Consider the following 15429-nt stretch of genomic DNA (forward strand, 5'->3'; position numbering starts at 1 on the left):
ACTGCACTATACAACTTGTCTCAGTATAAAATACAAGTACACAATCTCTTAGGCTTAATAAACAAAACAAAAACACTTCTGAAACTTCATTTCCCTAAATTTGGTACCAATTTGGCCAAAAACAAACAAACAACAACAAAAAAACCACCAAAAAACCCCCCTCAGTACCCTTCAACTGACATCAGGCCATTTATATTCTTTGTTTTGTCTACTTAGCATGAACAATTGTGTGTTCTGATGCAAAAATACTGATGTATTTGATTACAGGTTGCTGCTAAACCTGCTGGAGCCATTATATACTACAGAGTACATGCATATCCTATTACCCTAGCAGAATCCAAAATTTATTGAATTATAAAACAAATCTAGAGGTTGATAGAGATAAACAGCTAGTACACAAAAGATTTTCAGGACAATAAAAATACTTCAATAAAAATACTCTACATGTTATTTGTCTAAACCTATATAACATACAACACCAAGAGTGACCCTTAATGTAAACTATAGACTTCGGGTGATTATGATGTGTCAGTGTATGTCATCAATGGTAACAAATGTGTCACTCTGAGGGGTATTGGAGGAGGCCATGCATGCGTGGGGGCAGGGTACAGGGGAAATCTCTGTACCTTACTCTCAATTTTGCTATGAACTGAAAAGTGCTCAAAATAAATAAAGCTTTAAAAACAAAAAACAAATCCATCCCAAAGACTTCTGATACGTAATTGTGAATCTGAAAAACCGATTCACGCTAGAGGATCTCTCCACTAAGCAATAAACAGAATATTCATTATATTTAAATTTCAAGTAAACCTACCAGACAGATTCCATGAATTGTGGATACAGAGTTTTGTAGTCATTGTCAAAGTCAATCCATCGGCCAAGTCTCGTAACAGTGGACTTTAAAAATATGAATGTTAGAGTTATTAAATAATGATATTTGTTATTGCACATCGATGTGTCTCATTTCTATCGTCATCACATATACAATGATTTTGGGAAAACAAAACAACTAATGTTTCAGGTAAACCTATGCAGTAAACAACACACTACGTAAGGTTAAGAACCAATTTTCTTGGCATTTATCCTATATGCAGATGATGTCAGTTAAAAATATTAGGATTCCTTTATAAAAGTTTACCCAAACTAGCATTTGGCATACACCACAGGTGTAACTGTTGCTGGCAAGAATCATCAATGGATGCAAAAATTCATAAACAAAAGTATAAGAAATCGGGTATTTGCAAAGACTCTCCCACAGCATACTTAATTACAAAGGAAAAACTGCAAATTAACAATGGGAAAACCTGACATATACTACCTTAGTGAACAGAATTAATGTCAAGAATGAGATATATTAGCATCACAGGCCTCCTGATAATGACAGAATGAGAAGGGCATGATGTCACTTCTGAGTATTCTTGTAAAAAAATGCGTACATAACGAAAACTTAATCATGAGAAAACGCCAGACTTTGGGGCACTTTCTACAAAATAACCAGCCTGTACTCCTTAAAAGTGACAAGGTCAGGTGCCTGGCTGGCTCAGTTGGAAGAGCATCTGACTCTTGATTTTGGGGTTGTAAGCTTGAGCCCCATGTTGGGTGTAGAAATTAAATAAGTAAACTTAAAAAGAAAAAGTGATAAGGTCATAAAAGACGAAGAAAGTTTGAGGGAATCCTCCGGGTTGAAGTAGAATAAGGAAGTATGACAACTATATGCAATGTGTGTTCCTAGACTGGATCCTAGATCAGAAATAATTAGTGGATGGGGCGCCTGGGTAGCTCAGTGGGTTAAGCCTCTGCCTTCGGCTCAGGTCATGATCCCAGGGTGCTGGGATCGAGCCCCGCATCGGGCTTTCTATTCAGCAGGGAGCCTACTTTCTCCCTTTCTCTCTGCCTGCCTCTCTGCCTACTTGTGATCTCTCTCTGTCAAATAAATAAATAAAATCTTAAAAAAAAAAAAAAAGAAATAATTAGTGGAACAACTGGTATAATTTGAAAGTCTATTATACTGTATCTGTTAATTTCTTTTTTTTTTTTTTTTTAAGATTTTATTTATTTTGACAGACAGAAACCACAGGGAGGCAGAGAGGTAGAGAGAGAGGAAAGGAAGCAGGATCCCCGCCGAGCAGAGCCCGATGCGGGGCTCGATCCCCGGATCCCGGGATCACGACCCGAGCCGAAGGCAGAGGCTTTAACCCACTGAGCCACCTAGGCGCCCCTATATCTGTTAATTTCTTGCTTTTGATAATTATGATTATTAAAGGTGTCAGAATTTGGGAAAGGAGAGTATAGGGGAATTTTTCGTAACTATTTTTGAAATTTTTTGCTAAGTCTGAATTATTTCAAAATGAAAAGTTATAAAATTAAAAAAAAATTTTTAAGGAAAAAAAAAAAAAGCCACATGCATATTACATTTGTTAGATTTTTTTCCTTCTGGCAGCCAGGCAAGAAAGTCTGACTGCATCAAGTTAGGAAAAAAAAATTTTTTTAAATAAAAAATTGAAAAATAAAAAGTTAGGAGAGAATTGAGGAGCTTGATTTTCAGGTTGATGAAATCAGATTTTATTTACCAGCAAAGAGAAGCCACTCAGAATTCTGAGCAGGGAAGACAACGATGAGTCTTGTGGGAGAGATAACCTGGCAGGACGAGTGCAAAGAATGGGAGCACAAGGCCAATCAGGAGATGGTTACAGAGACTCAGGGAGGGGGGGTTGGGGGCCCGGGAGATTGTAGGAATGCAATGACTTGACAAAAGACACTGAAGAAAAAGACCTGACAGGATTTGGCATTTGATTTGATCGTGAGGATGGTGTGTGAGGCCTGGAAGACGGATACTATCTGCAGAACAGAAGACTCTGAATTTTCCACCAGTAGGTTTGAGAAGTCAAAGTGGTGAGAGAGATGGAAAAACAGAAGTCAGACATGTTTTTAAGGTACACAGACACACTAGCTGGAGAAACAGGGAAGATGGGGACCTCTGCTCCTCCATACATCAGAACGAGACAGGAGCTCTGCCAGCCTTTCACAGGACTTACGGACAGAAGCAGTAGGCAGGATGACAGTCAAATCAATAGAACACTGAGGCCAAAGCTGAATTGTTTTTAACAGCAACATTCAAGTTAATCTCTTTGCTAGGACAGCCTGATTCCTGTCAAATACAGTGAGTAGGTAGGAGATTAAGTACTGAAGACAGTCAAGTACATAGATATGGCAGGGCACAGTTTAAGCTCACAGCTTAATAGTGTTGTAGGTAGAAACTAAATACTTCTTTAAAGAGGGCGGTCAACCCTCCTATGTCAAAATCTCACACAGATAGCCATACTTTTGGATGTTTCTCATAAGAAGCACAAAAGGGATATAAACCTTTTCAACTCCATTTAAAAACTAAAGTTTTCATTCATTCCACTGAAAATAACCCAACATACCTTCCACTCAGTAGAATATCTCATCACAATTGCTCGGCACTGATTGTTATATTCTACAATCCCCATTTTGGCTACATCCTCTGGTCCTCTGATTCCCAGTGTCTTATCAATTTCATATTCCTGAAAATTTGCAGTAAGATTGTTAATATCCCTGCCCTCTGAAATAAATGCAATTCAGCAACTCTAGCAAATAACACAGATTTTTAAAAACTGGATCTCAAAAATCTAGAGAGAAAATGAACTATAAATAATATTGTAGAAACAAAGTACATTATAGGAAAAATTCATATTAACAAAGTACATTATAGAAAAAATTCACGATAAAATCCAACGCTCATTAAAAAAAATCAGAAATTTTTGACTGGTGACTCAAACATACCACAGGTAAGCCATGACAATCCCATCCAAATCTTCTCTCAACATGAAACCCATTCTGGTGAGCATATCTGGTAACTATATCTTTAATTGTCCCTGCAAGTATATGTCCATAGTGAGGTAGTCCAGTTGCAAAAGGAGGCCCATCATAGAACGTAAATCTAACAGAGACAATAATAAGGTTAAGGGACTTTAAAATAGCAAAAACTTAGGATAACATTTTTCTATAGATAGCTCCTATCATAGTAGAGTGATAAAAAGCAGATAGAATGTAGAAAAGCAGCAAATCAGAAAATTCACAGACATAAATGGTTAAATATTTACTGGAGGTCCTGTCTTCAAAAAACCTTGTTATGGCGGAGCTGGAATGACCATCAGACTATCCACACTCAGTTTATTAGTTCCATGACATAAGGCAAGTTATTCATACCAATCCTGAGTTACCTCATCAGTAAAACAGGAACAAACATCTCATGATGTTTCTGAACACAGGAGACACATGATAAAAACAGTAAAGAAAGGACTGGTCTTTAAGTGAATGGAGACTAGAAGCAGGAAGTACTCCAACAGGAAGCTAGGACTAGTCTAGTGTTTAAATGAGGGTGGTAAGTATGAGAAAAGTAGAATGGAAGAAGGTGATACATAAACTCTATTCAGACTTAAAGAAACAGAATCTACCTCAATATTTAAAAACTCATCCATTCAATATGTACCCATTGCACAAAGTACCCACTATGTAGAGAGCTAGGAGATGCTGGAAGCACAAAAATCAGTGAAGCTTCTGCCTTCATGGAACTCGGTCTAAGAAATGACTATTCTTTTTTTTTTTTAGAAATGACTATTCTCAAAGACTCTACCATTATCAAAGAAATTCACATACTTCGGCTTATGTTTTGATTGCTTTAAGCATTCCTGAAAACAGTTAAATTCAGACCAGAACTGTAAGATTTTCTCTTCTTCAGCAGGAAAATTGATGTTTTCTGGAACTTGCTGAACCATTTTGTTGCTGCAAGAGAAAAAGAAAAGCAAATTTACTATTCTTAACAGCAAAGTCTAGGAATAACAGAGTGGCATACTTTAAAATGAGTGTATGTATTACTATCCATGACACTACACTATACTTGAAAAAAATCACAGTTTTTTTGAATTATAGTTCAAATACCATAAAGTCCATACTTATGTACAATTCAGTGGTTTTTAGTATATTCACGAGGTTGGGCAACCAGGAGCATGCTCTAATTCCACAACATCTTCATTACCACTCTGCCCTGCCTGCTCCAAAAACCTGCCTACAGTAGCAGTCATTCTCCACTGCCTTCTTCCTCAGCCCCCGGGCAACAATTAATCTGCTTTCTGCAATACTGAGTTTTCTTATTCAGAACAGTTCATACAGATGGAATTATGTGTCTGTCTTGCTAAATTATGTTTTCAAAGTTCTTCTACGTTATAACATGTCTTTATACTTCATTATTTTTTATGGCTGAATATTTCATTGTATAGCTATGCCATATTTTATCCATTCATTAGTTCATGGACATTAGGAATGTTTCTACTTTTTGGCTATTAGGAACAGTCCTCCTATGAATATTCATGTATAACTTTTTATTTTATTTTATTTTATTTGACGCAGGGAGAGAGATCACAAGTAGACAGAGAGGCAGGCAGCGGTGGTGGGGGGAGAAGCAGGCTCCCTGCTGAGCAAAGAGCCCGAAGTGGGGCTCGATCCCAGGACCCTGAGATCGTGACCTGAGCTGAAGGCAGAGGCTTAACCCATTGAGCCACCCAGGTACCCCCATGTATAAGATTTTGCGTGGACATATGTTTTCAGTTCTTTTGGGTCTACATCCAGGAGTACAACTGCTGGATCACATGGAAACTGTGTTTAACTTTTGAGAAACTACCCGAAAATGTTTTCTAAAGCTGCCGCCTCATTTTATATTTTCCCACAGTGAGTATTTGTTTTTCTACATTCTCACTCCTGATTGTCCATTTCTGAATTATAGGAAATCCTGTGGGTATGAAGTGGTATCTTATCATGATTTTAATTTGCATTTTCTAGTGATTAGTGATGTTGATCACATATTCATGTGCTTATTGGCAATATTTATATATTATTTGGAGAAATTACCATTCATCTTTTATACAATGTTTAAACTAGGTTGTCTTTTAACTGTTGAGTTATAAGAGTTCTTCATATATTCCAGACAGAAGTCCCTTATTGGGACTACAGAATTTGCAAAAATTTTCTCCCATTCTGTGGGTTGTGTTTTTTTTTAAAGATTTTATTTATTTGAGAGAGAGACAGAGAAAAAGAGTGCAAGCAGGGAGAGGGGCAGAGGGAGAAGCAGACTCCCTGCTGAGCGAGTCCAACGAAGGGCTTATCCCCAAACCCTGAGATCATGACCCAAGCTGAAGGCCGACTCTTCACTAACTGAGCCACCTAGCGCCCCCTGTGGGTTGTCTTTATCTTTTTCACCTTATTGCTAAAGCACCACTTAATTTTTAGTAAAGTCAGTTTATCTACTTTTTGTTTTGTTCTTGAGCTTTTGGTGTCATATTTAAGAAACCACTACCTAAAACAAAATTGTGAAGGTTGAGCTATTATATTTAGGTTGCTGATCTATTTTAAGTTATTTCTGCATGTTGTGTGATGTAGGAATACATAGTACTTTTTAAAAAAGATTTTATTTGAGAGAGAGCAAGAGAGAGAGCGAGAGAGAGACAGAAGCAGACACCCTGCTGATCGAGGAGTCTGATGCAGGACTTGATCCCAGGACCCAGATCACAACCTGAGCCGAAGGCATACTTAACTGCCACCCAAGTAGCCCAGTACTTTTTGATTATTGTAAAATTTGTTTCTAAATAATATTCTTCACTTATTTCTTAACTCTAATATAACATTTAGTAATTGTAGACAACATATTTCTAAGAAGAAACAAGAAAATTTTGGAAATTTATGTAAAGATACTAAAAATGCATTAACCTGAAAAAAATAAATCTCAAAGTAGGTAAGAGTTTTTACCTACACTCACAGGACAGATAGCACTTTTGTTGAGATAACCTCATTTCTTTGAGGAAAACAGGTAACCCCCCCCCCAAAAAAAGAAAAAAAAGCTAAAAAGATATGACTGACATTCAAATAATTTCTAGCTCATTCCAATTTTCTGTTTTATTCCTTTTATTGCTTATTCGTGATTTTTGGGTTGGACAAACTGTATACATCCTGGATTTAGTCCCTAATAAGAGAAGTCTTAAAGTGGCGTTTTAAGAGTTCTGCTAAAAATCCCTGCAGAAACACCTGATCAGTCTGGGGCTTAACTACCTAGGGAGCATCCTCCAACCCATTCCTCCTCAAAGCCTATATATTCTTACTTAATAATTTCAATAAGGTTGGTGACCAGGTTTCCAAACCAACATCAGATTAAAAGGGGACAAGACTGTTAATAATGAGAAAACAACAGAGAAGATAGAGAATCTTAAGAACTCAAGAACTTGGGGCACCTGGGTGGCTCAGTCAGTTAAGCATTTGCCTTTAGCTCGGGCCATGATCCCAGAGTCCTGGGATTGAGCCCCATGTCAGGCTCGTTGCTCAGCAGGGAGTCTGCTTCTCCTTCTCCCTCTGCAGATCCCCTGTTTGTGCACGCGCTCTCTCTCTCTCAAATAAATAAAATCTTTTATTTTATTTTTTTAACTTTATTTTAAAAAAGATTTTTATTGAGACACCTGGGTGGCTCAGTTGTTAAGTGTCTGCCTTCAGCTCAGGTCGTGATCCCAGGGTTCTGGGATCCAGCCCCACACAGGGCTCCCTGCTTAGCCTGAAGCCTGCTTCTCTCTCTTCTACTCCCCCTGCTTGTGTTTCCGCTCTTTTGGTGTCTCTCTCTGTCAAATAAATAAATAAAATCTTGGGGTGCCTGGGTGGCTCAGTGGTTGGGCCGCTGCTCAGGTCATGATCTCGGGGTCCTGGGATCGAGCCCCGCATCGGACTCTCTACTTGGCGGGGAGCCTGGGTACCAAAACCTCAAGCATAGTAATTGACCCATGCCATCCAAAAAACAAATTTTAAAAAATTTATACACATTAAAAATTTTTTTTTTTTAAGTTTTGTTTTTGTTGTTGTTTTTTTCACCATCAGTGTCTCTCCTTTTCTTTCATTTATTTTTGAGATGTGAGGCTGTCTTTGGATTTTATATATGGAAAAAAATACGACAAGAACATCGAAGCATCCCTTTCTGTCTAGGTGTCATTAAATGGTGTTAAGCAGAAATTGAATGGCATTTTGGATCTTTGGATCTTGTTACAATGCCTGGCCTTTCACAGATGGTAAGGGTGTGTCTGTGCCCTAAATGATTTATTAGGGGTTCTGCTGGTTCAGTGACCACCTTATTAGAGGCCTGCTGAAACGGAAAAGGCTACATCTGAAGATTAACAGATCTTTGGATATCAATACATTTCTTTCTGTCACTTCTAATCCTCCTCAAGGCCAGTTCTAGAATTGCCAGCACCTATGGGAGCTGACTATAGTAGACTTACCAGGCCCACCTTGGACTGAGGATTCAGAACCTGCGTTTTAACAAGATCCTAGGGGATCAGCACGCACAGTACAGTTTTTAAGTCACTACTCTTGAACTGTTCTAATCATTATTCAGGAATTTCTATCTGAAAAAATTTTTTTTTTTTTTTTTTTTTTTTTAGAAAGTGAGACTTACGTTTTTGGTGAAAAAGGGTCATAAGTTTTATAAAACTTTCTAGGGGGCGCCTGGGTGGCTCAGTGGGTTAAGTCGCTGCCTTCAGCTCAGGTCATGATCTCAGGGTACTGGGATCGAGTCCCGCATCGGGCTCTCTGCTCAGCAGGGAGCCTGCTTCCCTCTCTCTCTCTCTCTGCCTGCCTCTCCATCTACTTGTGATTTCTCTCTGTCAAATAAATAAATAAAATCTTTAAAAAAAAAAAAAAAACTTTCTAGGGAGTTTCTATTCCCCCCCAAATTAAGAATCAGTGAATTATTATGCCAAACACAAAGACTCAACGTAACAGCACAGGGAGGAGCTATGTATCAGTGACCGGGCTGTGGCGGCTGCTGAGAGAAACAGCCCCCACGCATACATCACAGGATTGCTCTGGCCCTTCACATCCACTGGAGAGCTGTACTTGCAAACAGCGTCCAGTAACCACAGGGCATGGAGTGTGGGGAGCAGAAGGAGGAGAAAGATTAATCACCAGGTCATGCTAAGAGAAAAAGATCTCTTCTTCTTCTTTCTTACCATAACCCTTGCCCTCCAACTTTCCGTATTCTAGACTCTTCCAGACCTGTTCAGAAATTTCTAGATAATCTCCTTGACTTTTACTTGTGTTTACTTCAATAGATCTTAGAAATGCATACCAAAATACTTTACAAATAAATACCGATGGGGCACTAGATGGCACAGTCAGTTAAACATCTGACTCTTGATTTTGGCTTGGGTCATGATCTCAGGGTTGTGAGACTGAGCCCCCCAGCGAACTCTGTCCTGGGTGTGGAGCCTACTTAAGATTCTCTCTCTCCCACTCCTCTTCTAAAAATAAAAATAAAAAATCCATGCACTTCCTTGCAACATCTGCTTGTCTTTAATTCCACTGTACTAGTAGTTTCACTATTCCTTCCCATTATCTGAAATCTGAGTCCCCTTAATAGTACCAGATAATCTCCACATCTAACTGATCACCAAAGTCATGTGCATCTGATCTCTAAGTCTATTTCTGTTCCCTCTTCTGCCTCCCCAGGTCTTCATATTATGTCACAGTAAGTCACATCTCATCCCAGAGGTGGGTCTATCTCCAGCTCTTTCTCAATTGAGTCATATCCTATTAACATATACCCCACAGATATACTTACACAAATGTATAAAATATGGACAAAGATTGAAGCATATAGAGAAATATTTGAAAACTTGAACATCCATGAATAAGTGGCTAAAATAAATTATGGCACATCAGTCCCATGTAGGCATTAAAAATAATCCTAATATGTCAAATATACATACTGCCTTATATTGAGAAAGGAAAAAAAGGAGGTCATAGCTCTAACTATTTATACTATGCATATTATCTTTTTTTTTTAAGATTTTATTTATTTATTTGACAGAGAGAGAGAGATCACAAGTAGACAGAGAGGCAGGCAGAGAGAGGAGGAAGCAGGAGCAGAGAGTCCGATGCGGGGCTCGATCCCAGGACCCTGGGATCAAGACCTGAGCCGAGGGCAGAGGCTTAACTCACTGAGCCACCCAGGCGCCCCGCGTATTATCATTTTTAAGAGACTTAAAACATACGTAAGTAAATAAAATCTATGTTTAAGTAATTTTGTATTTGAATTTAGAAGGCTATGCATCAACCTTCACTATGCCTACCATGGCAGGGGCTAGGGAGCATGAAAGAACAAATCTTTGTTACTTCACACCACTTTTCTCGGGATGTTTTAACTTTATCACAAAAACTTTTAAAATAAAGAGAAAAATAAATACTGTATATCAGTATATATTCCACTTCCTAAGAAGCAGCTCTGAAAGTACCATTTTTGTATTAAAAAAAATTCAGTAACTCCTCTCTCCCAACAATATTCTGTACAGACTTTTCAATAGGGCACTCAAGGCCACCATGATCTTACCCCAAATTACTACTTTTCCTCCTGACCTTTCTCTTACAATACTCAAGCACCAGGAACATCACACTGAGAAACAAAAACCACTTTCCTGATCTACTACTTTCATGCTTCTGGAACTCACCCCACATACTCTTAGCACTACCTAGCTTAACTAATGCACCCTCCTCTCTAAGGCTTTTATCAATCCCCTTTTTCAGAACTAATATTCCCCTCCCGAGTCTGTTCCTATCCTAAACCGTGTGGTTTTTCTTCACACTCTCCAGTTCAACGGTAAATCCCTGCCTGCAGAAGCATTCTTACTGCCTATCCTCCAGTGTGTGCTGACACCCATGGTCTGAAGGAATCTCTTGGCCAGCGTCCTTAGTTTCCATCAGCAATACTCCTCCTCCCACCTGCCTTTTCAACATATCCCACTCTGCGGTTCCTCCTGGCACAAGACAATGATTAAGAGGATTGGCTTTGGAATTCCTCCCCACTTTTTTTTTTTTTTTTAAGATTTATCTATTTATTTGAGAGAGACAGAGAGTGTGAGTGGGGTGAAGGTCAGAAGGAGAGAGAGAGATGGAGAGAGTCTCAAGTAGACTCTACTTAAGCCCAGAGATGGACCTGCAGTGCAGGTGCACGACCCTGAGATCATGACCTGGACTGAAATCAAGAGCCTGATGCTCAATGGACTGAGCCCCTACTGATACTTTGTTTTAAAAGTTCATGATAGGGACGCCTGGGTGGCTCAGTTGGTTAAGCAGCTGCCTTCGGCTCAGGTCATGATCCCAGCGTCCTGGGATCGAGTCCCACATCGGGCTCCTTGCTTGGAGGGGAGCCTGCTTCTCCCTCTGCCTCTACCTGCCATTCTGTCTGCCTGTGCTCACTCTCTCCCCTCTCTCTCTCTCTCTGATAAATAAATAAAATCTTAAAAAAAAAAAAAAAAGTTCATGATAAGGGGCGCCTGGGTGGCTCAGTGGGTTAAATCCTTTGCCTTCAGCTCAGGTCATGACCCTGGAATCCTGGGACTGGGTCTGCATCCATTCGCATCCTGTCCTTCTGCTCAGCGGGAGCCTGCCTTCCCCTCTATCTGCCCGCCTCTCTGCTTACTTGTGATCTCTCTCTCTCTCTGTCAAATAAATAAAATCTTTAAAGAAAAAAAGCTCATGATACTACTAGGAATTTCCTAAATCAATTACTTTACCTCTAGTTTCATCCCTCCTGATCTTTATGCAAAACCTGATGCTAAAACTAAGCCTCACCTTTGTATTAAACAAACAAACAAACAAACAAAACCCCCTCTTCTCTTCTGGACTCCTTCCCAACACCATTTTATTCAACACCAAAAACTCATAAGGCTGGAGGCTGCCATCTCCCACTTGCTTCCTGCACACCCTAAAGTTGCAGTGACCGCAAGTTCCCCTCTTCTGAAGCAACACACACACTTCCAAATCCTGCCGTACTTACTAGGGTCCTTCAGACTCAACCTCTCCTCCAAGTCCGACTCAGCTTCCAGGCCCCAAGCTCGGGGCAGCTCCTGAGAAGCCTTCTTTCTCCCCGCTACAAACCCCACAGGAAAACTGTCCTCCTGCTCCCGGCTGCGGGCGCATGCCCCAGGCACACTGCATATTCCGCCGGGATGCTGTGCTTACTCACCACCAACCCCAGGTCCTTGGCAATAAACCCTCCTTCCCGCGGGCTAAGACAAGATTTTTTTCAAAGGAATGCCCCGATCGTCAAATCATTTCCCCACATTCTGAAATGCCACAACAAATTCTCGCCGTCACCCAATCACGCCAGCAGGCAGAGCGGGGGTACCTGGGGCGACCCCGTGGGCAGGACGGCGGGCGGGGTGACCTGGGGCGCCACTGCCGGCAGGGAGGGGGGCTTTGTAGGGAGACCCTGCGGGCAGGGCGGGGCGGGGGGAGCTTTACCAGAGGAGACCCTGCGGGCAAGGCGGGGTGACCAGGGACGACCCTGCGGACAGGGCGGGGTAATCTGGGGGTACCAGATAGCCTCATAAGTAAGGCGAGGGTACAACAGAGGCCCGCAGGCAGGGCGAGGACTACCTGGGGCGACCTTGCGAGCAGGCCGGGGGTGTACCTGAAAGGCCCCCGTGCAGGCGCACGAGGAAAGAGCCGCGTCCACGCCGCCGCCGGGCGTCCAGAGGTGATGCAACGCTCTGACAGCGCTGGGCGGAGAGGAGAAGGCCGGTCCACTCCGGCCAATCAGCGTGCAGTCTCCGGCACCCATCAACAACCCGGGCCCCGATTGGTCGCGAGGGCTCCGGCCCGCCCACCTGACGAGCGCAGCGGTGTGCGCTGGGAAGGCGGCGGCGCTCCGCGGCTGAACGGCTTCCTGCGGGCGTTGTCGGGCGCGAAGTTTGCTCGGGGCTGCGGACTGTGGGGCGCGGGGGTCGCTGCTGTTGCGCCCGCTAACTGCGCGTTTTACGCGCGTGGTGCGGCCCCGACCTGAGTGACCATTGCAAGGTTTAGGGTCGCGGACATCTGCGGCGGGCACCGTCACCGCGGGAAAGACCTGCAGCGGGACACCGTCTCCGGCACCGCGGGGTCGGGGAAGGCGCAGGGCCCTGGGGCTGAGACAGTTGTGCGCACTGGCCGGGAGGTACGCGCCAGGGGCCCCGAGCCGCCCGCGGGGCTTGTCCTCAGGGAAGGGCTGGCAATCGCTGGGCCCCGCAGCCCCTCCGGAGTCCCCTGCATCCTCCCGCACAAGCTATGGTAAAGGGCCCCATGCACACAAGTTAACAGAACGAAGGGAAGGAAATGCCTGCTGACCAGATTTAGTTATTGCTGTTTTAACATTTCCTGTGATGAAAACAAAGAGTATTTGCTTTTTTATCGATCTACTCGTTTACAGTTTATTATCACTGCTGTGGGTCGGCCCGGCACCTTCTGGATCCGCTAGTTAAAAACCAAAGGGAAGCAGGAGCCACGCAAAGAGCAGCGGACCTCAGGCTTTGGCACCAGAGACTGTGAAGGGAAGTTTAAGCCTTCAAAGTGCAGAATAATTCTGTAGCAGCTTACTGCATCCGTTAGAGGGACAGAAAATAATCACCTGAGACTATGTAGAAAGCATAGCACCTATAAGAACACTTTGAAAAATTTTGTGCAAGCATTCATTCAACAGTCACATTCCAGGCGGAGTCAGGGTCTCACTGCATCGCTGAAATGGGAAACCCTCTAGGCAGGAACATTTACTAGTGGTATTTCTTCATCTTACTAGTACTCTGCTTTGTGCAGTTCATTTTTACCATCTGTCCAGACACTCCAGATTAGAGCAGGATAGAAGACTCACAGATAGACGTGTCCAAGAAAAAAGGTGGGAATGACATGTCTGATCATCTCAAAGTTGGATTGAGAAACATTTTGTTACTGTTGAAAGGTATAAGCCTAAATCCAGAAAGAAGTTGAGCAAGTGGGAAAAAAGTTAAATGTCAAAATCCACAACTTGGTTCAGAGTTGACCCCTCACTTGTTAGAGTAGGAGTCAAAACACAATGTCTAAAACGAAAACCAGGAAGGGGCGCCTGGGTGGCACAGTCAATTAATTGCCCAACTCTTGATTTCAGCTCTGGCCCTGATCTTGGCTGGTGAGATAGAGCCGTGCACCCAGCTCTGTGCTCAGTGTACAATCTTCAGATGGTCTCTCTCCTGCCGTCTCACTTGTGCCTGCACGTGGAAACACACTCACTATCAAATCTTTTTTTTTTTTTTCACTATCAAATCTTAAAAAAAAGAAAAACCAAGAAATCAGAGCATAAGCATGTTAGGTAGAGATATGGAGAGAAATACCAGAGGTCACAGATAAAAATTGTTGAAGATGGTTGTATCTGGGGAGCAGGAATAGGGAATATTTGACATCACTTGTCTGCTTTGAAGATGGAGGGTGTGACAGATTTAAATATGGCCAAATTCCTTGATACTTCTCCCACTGAGAGGTGACAGTGTCTCCTCTCTCTTTGGTTCTGGCTGGGCTGTATGTTGTGACCTGCAGAATATAGTGGAGGGAGACTGGCACCTTTTGCTTCTGAAACCTAGTTGCCACCTGGGAGGAAACGCAGGGACAGGCACTGAGTGAATCATCTTAGAAGTGGATTCTCCAGCCCTGGCTGAGCCATTCCACTGACACCATGGGGAGGAGGCGTAAGGGGTGCCAAATGAGTCTGGAGCAAATTGCTTTATTTGTGAGCAAAATTATTTTATTGAGATGACTTGTTATGCAGCAGGAGGAATGTATAAATGTAATCTACATGAATAGAAGGTGCAACATTTGGATTATTTGTCCTGCTGAGTGGTGGTTCTTCTATTTTCTGTCAAGTCTTGGAAACACAGGAATCCCCAAAGACTCTTCAGCTGTATAGTTCTTTGGACTTGTTTATTCAAAAATATACGTACCACCAGCCCTCAGTTTGTTCCCTGGATTTAAGAGTCTGTTATGGTTGGCCTTCCTTTCTGTCTTAGTTGCTGGAGGGGAGGTGAGAGAGGACGGGCACTTGGTATAATGGGCACCGGGTATTAGAGAGACCTGATGAGTCACTCAAGTCTACCCCTGACAGTAATACTACACTACACGTGAACTACAGTTTAAATCTTGAAAGAAAAAAAAATGTATTGGGCAACCACTATGTGCTAGACACAGTTCTAGGTAGTTGGGACACAACAGTCAATAGACAAGATGACATCACGGCCCTCTATAATCGGTTAAGATATAAATTAATAGGGGCGCCTGGGTGGCTCAGTGGGTTAAGCCACTGCCTTCGGCTCAGGTCATGATCTCGGGATCCTGGGATCGAGTCCCGCATCAGGCTCTCTGCTCAGCAGGGAGCCTGTTTCCTCCTCTCTCTCTCTGCCTGCCTCTCTGCCTACTTGTGATCTCTCTCTGTCAAATAAATAAATAAAATAAAATAAAAAAGATATAAATTAATAAATACTTTAATTCCAGATATACACACTGGGGCTCAAGGACCATCCCTGGGGGCTGTCTCTGTAACAC

General features: G+C 42.3%; 1 protein-coding gene and 1 non-coding gene across 3 annotated transcripts in view; both read right to left on the reverse strand.

The window, feature by feature from the left end:
• The window catches only part of IARS1 (isoleucyl-tRNA synthetase 1), a 72122-nt gene extending 59497 nt beyond the window's left edge, over positions 1-12625 (reverse strand). Inside the window, exons 1-5 of one of the 2 annotated variants that reach the window (XM_059412021.1) lie at positions 12521-12625; positions 4681-4806; positions 3805-3961; positions 3426-3545; positions 815-897 (exon numbers count right to left, since the gene is read on the reverse strand). In XM_059412021.1, the coding sequence (XP_059268004.1) occupies positions 815-897; positions 3426-3545; positions 3805-3961; positions 4681-4799 (479 nt within the window). In that variant the 5' untranslated portion in view covers positions 4800-4806; positions 12521-12625. Of the gene's footprint in view, positions 1-814; positions 898-3425; positions 3546-3804; positions 3962-4680; positions 4807-12486 lie in introns of both variants that reach the window. The other variant, XM_059412020.1, reaches the window with a different exon arrangement.
• LOC132025278 (small nucleolar RNA SNORA84) lies at positions 8845-8975 on the reverse strand. Its single transcript, XR_009406533.1, has one exon. It is a non-coding gene; the product is annotated as a small nucleolar RNA SNORA84 (small nucleolar RNA).
• Positions 12626-15429: the final 2804 nt, after the last annotated feature.

The sequence above is a fragment of the Mustela nigripes genome, chromosome 9 (assembly GCF_022355385.1).
Source record: "Mustela nigripes isolate SB6536 chromosome 9, MUSNIG.SB6536, whole genome shotgun sequence".
In the NCBI taxonomy this organism is placed as follows: Eukaryota; Metazoa; Chordata; class Mammalia; order Carnivora; family Mustelidae; genus Mustela; species Mustela nigripes.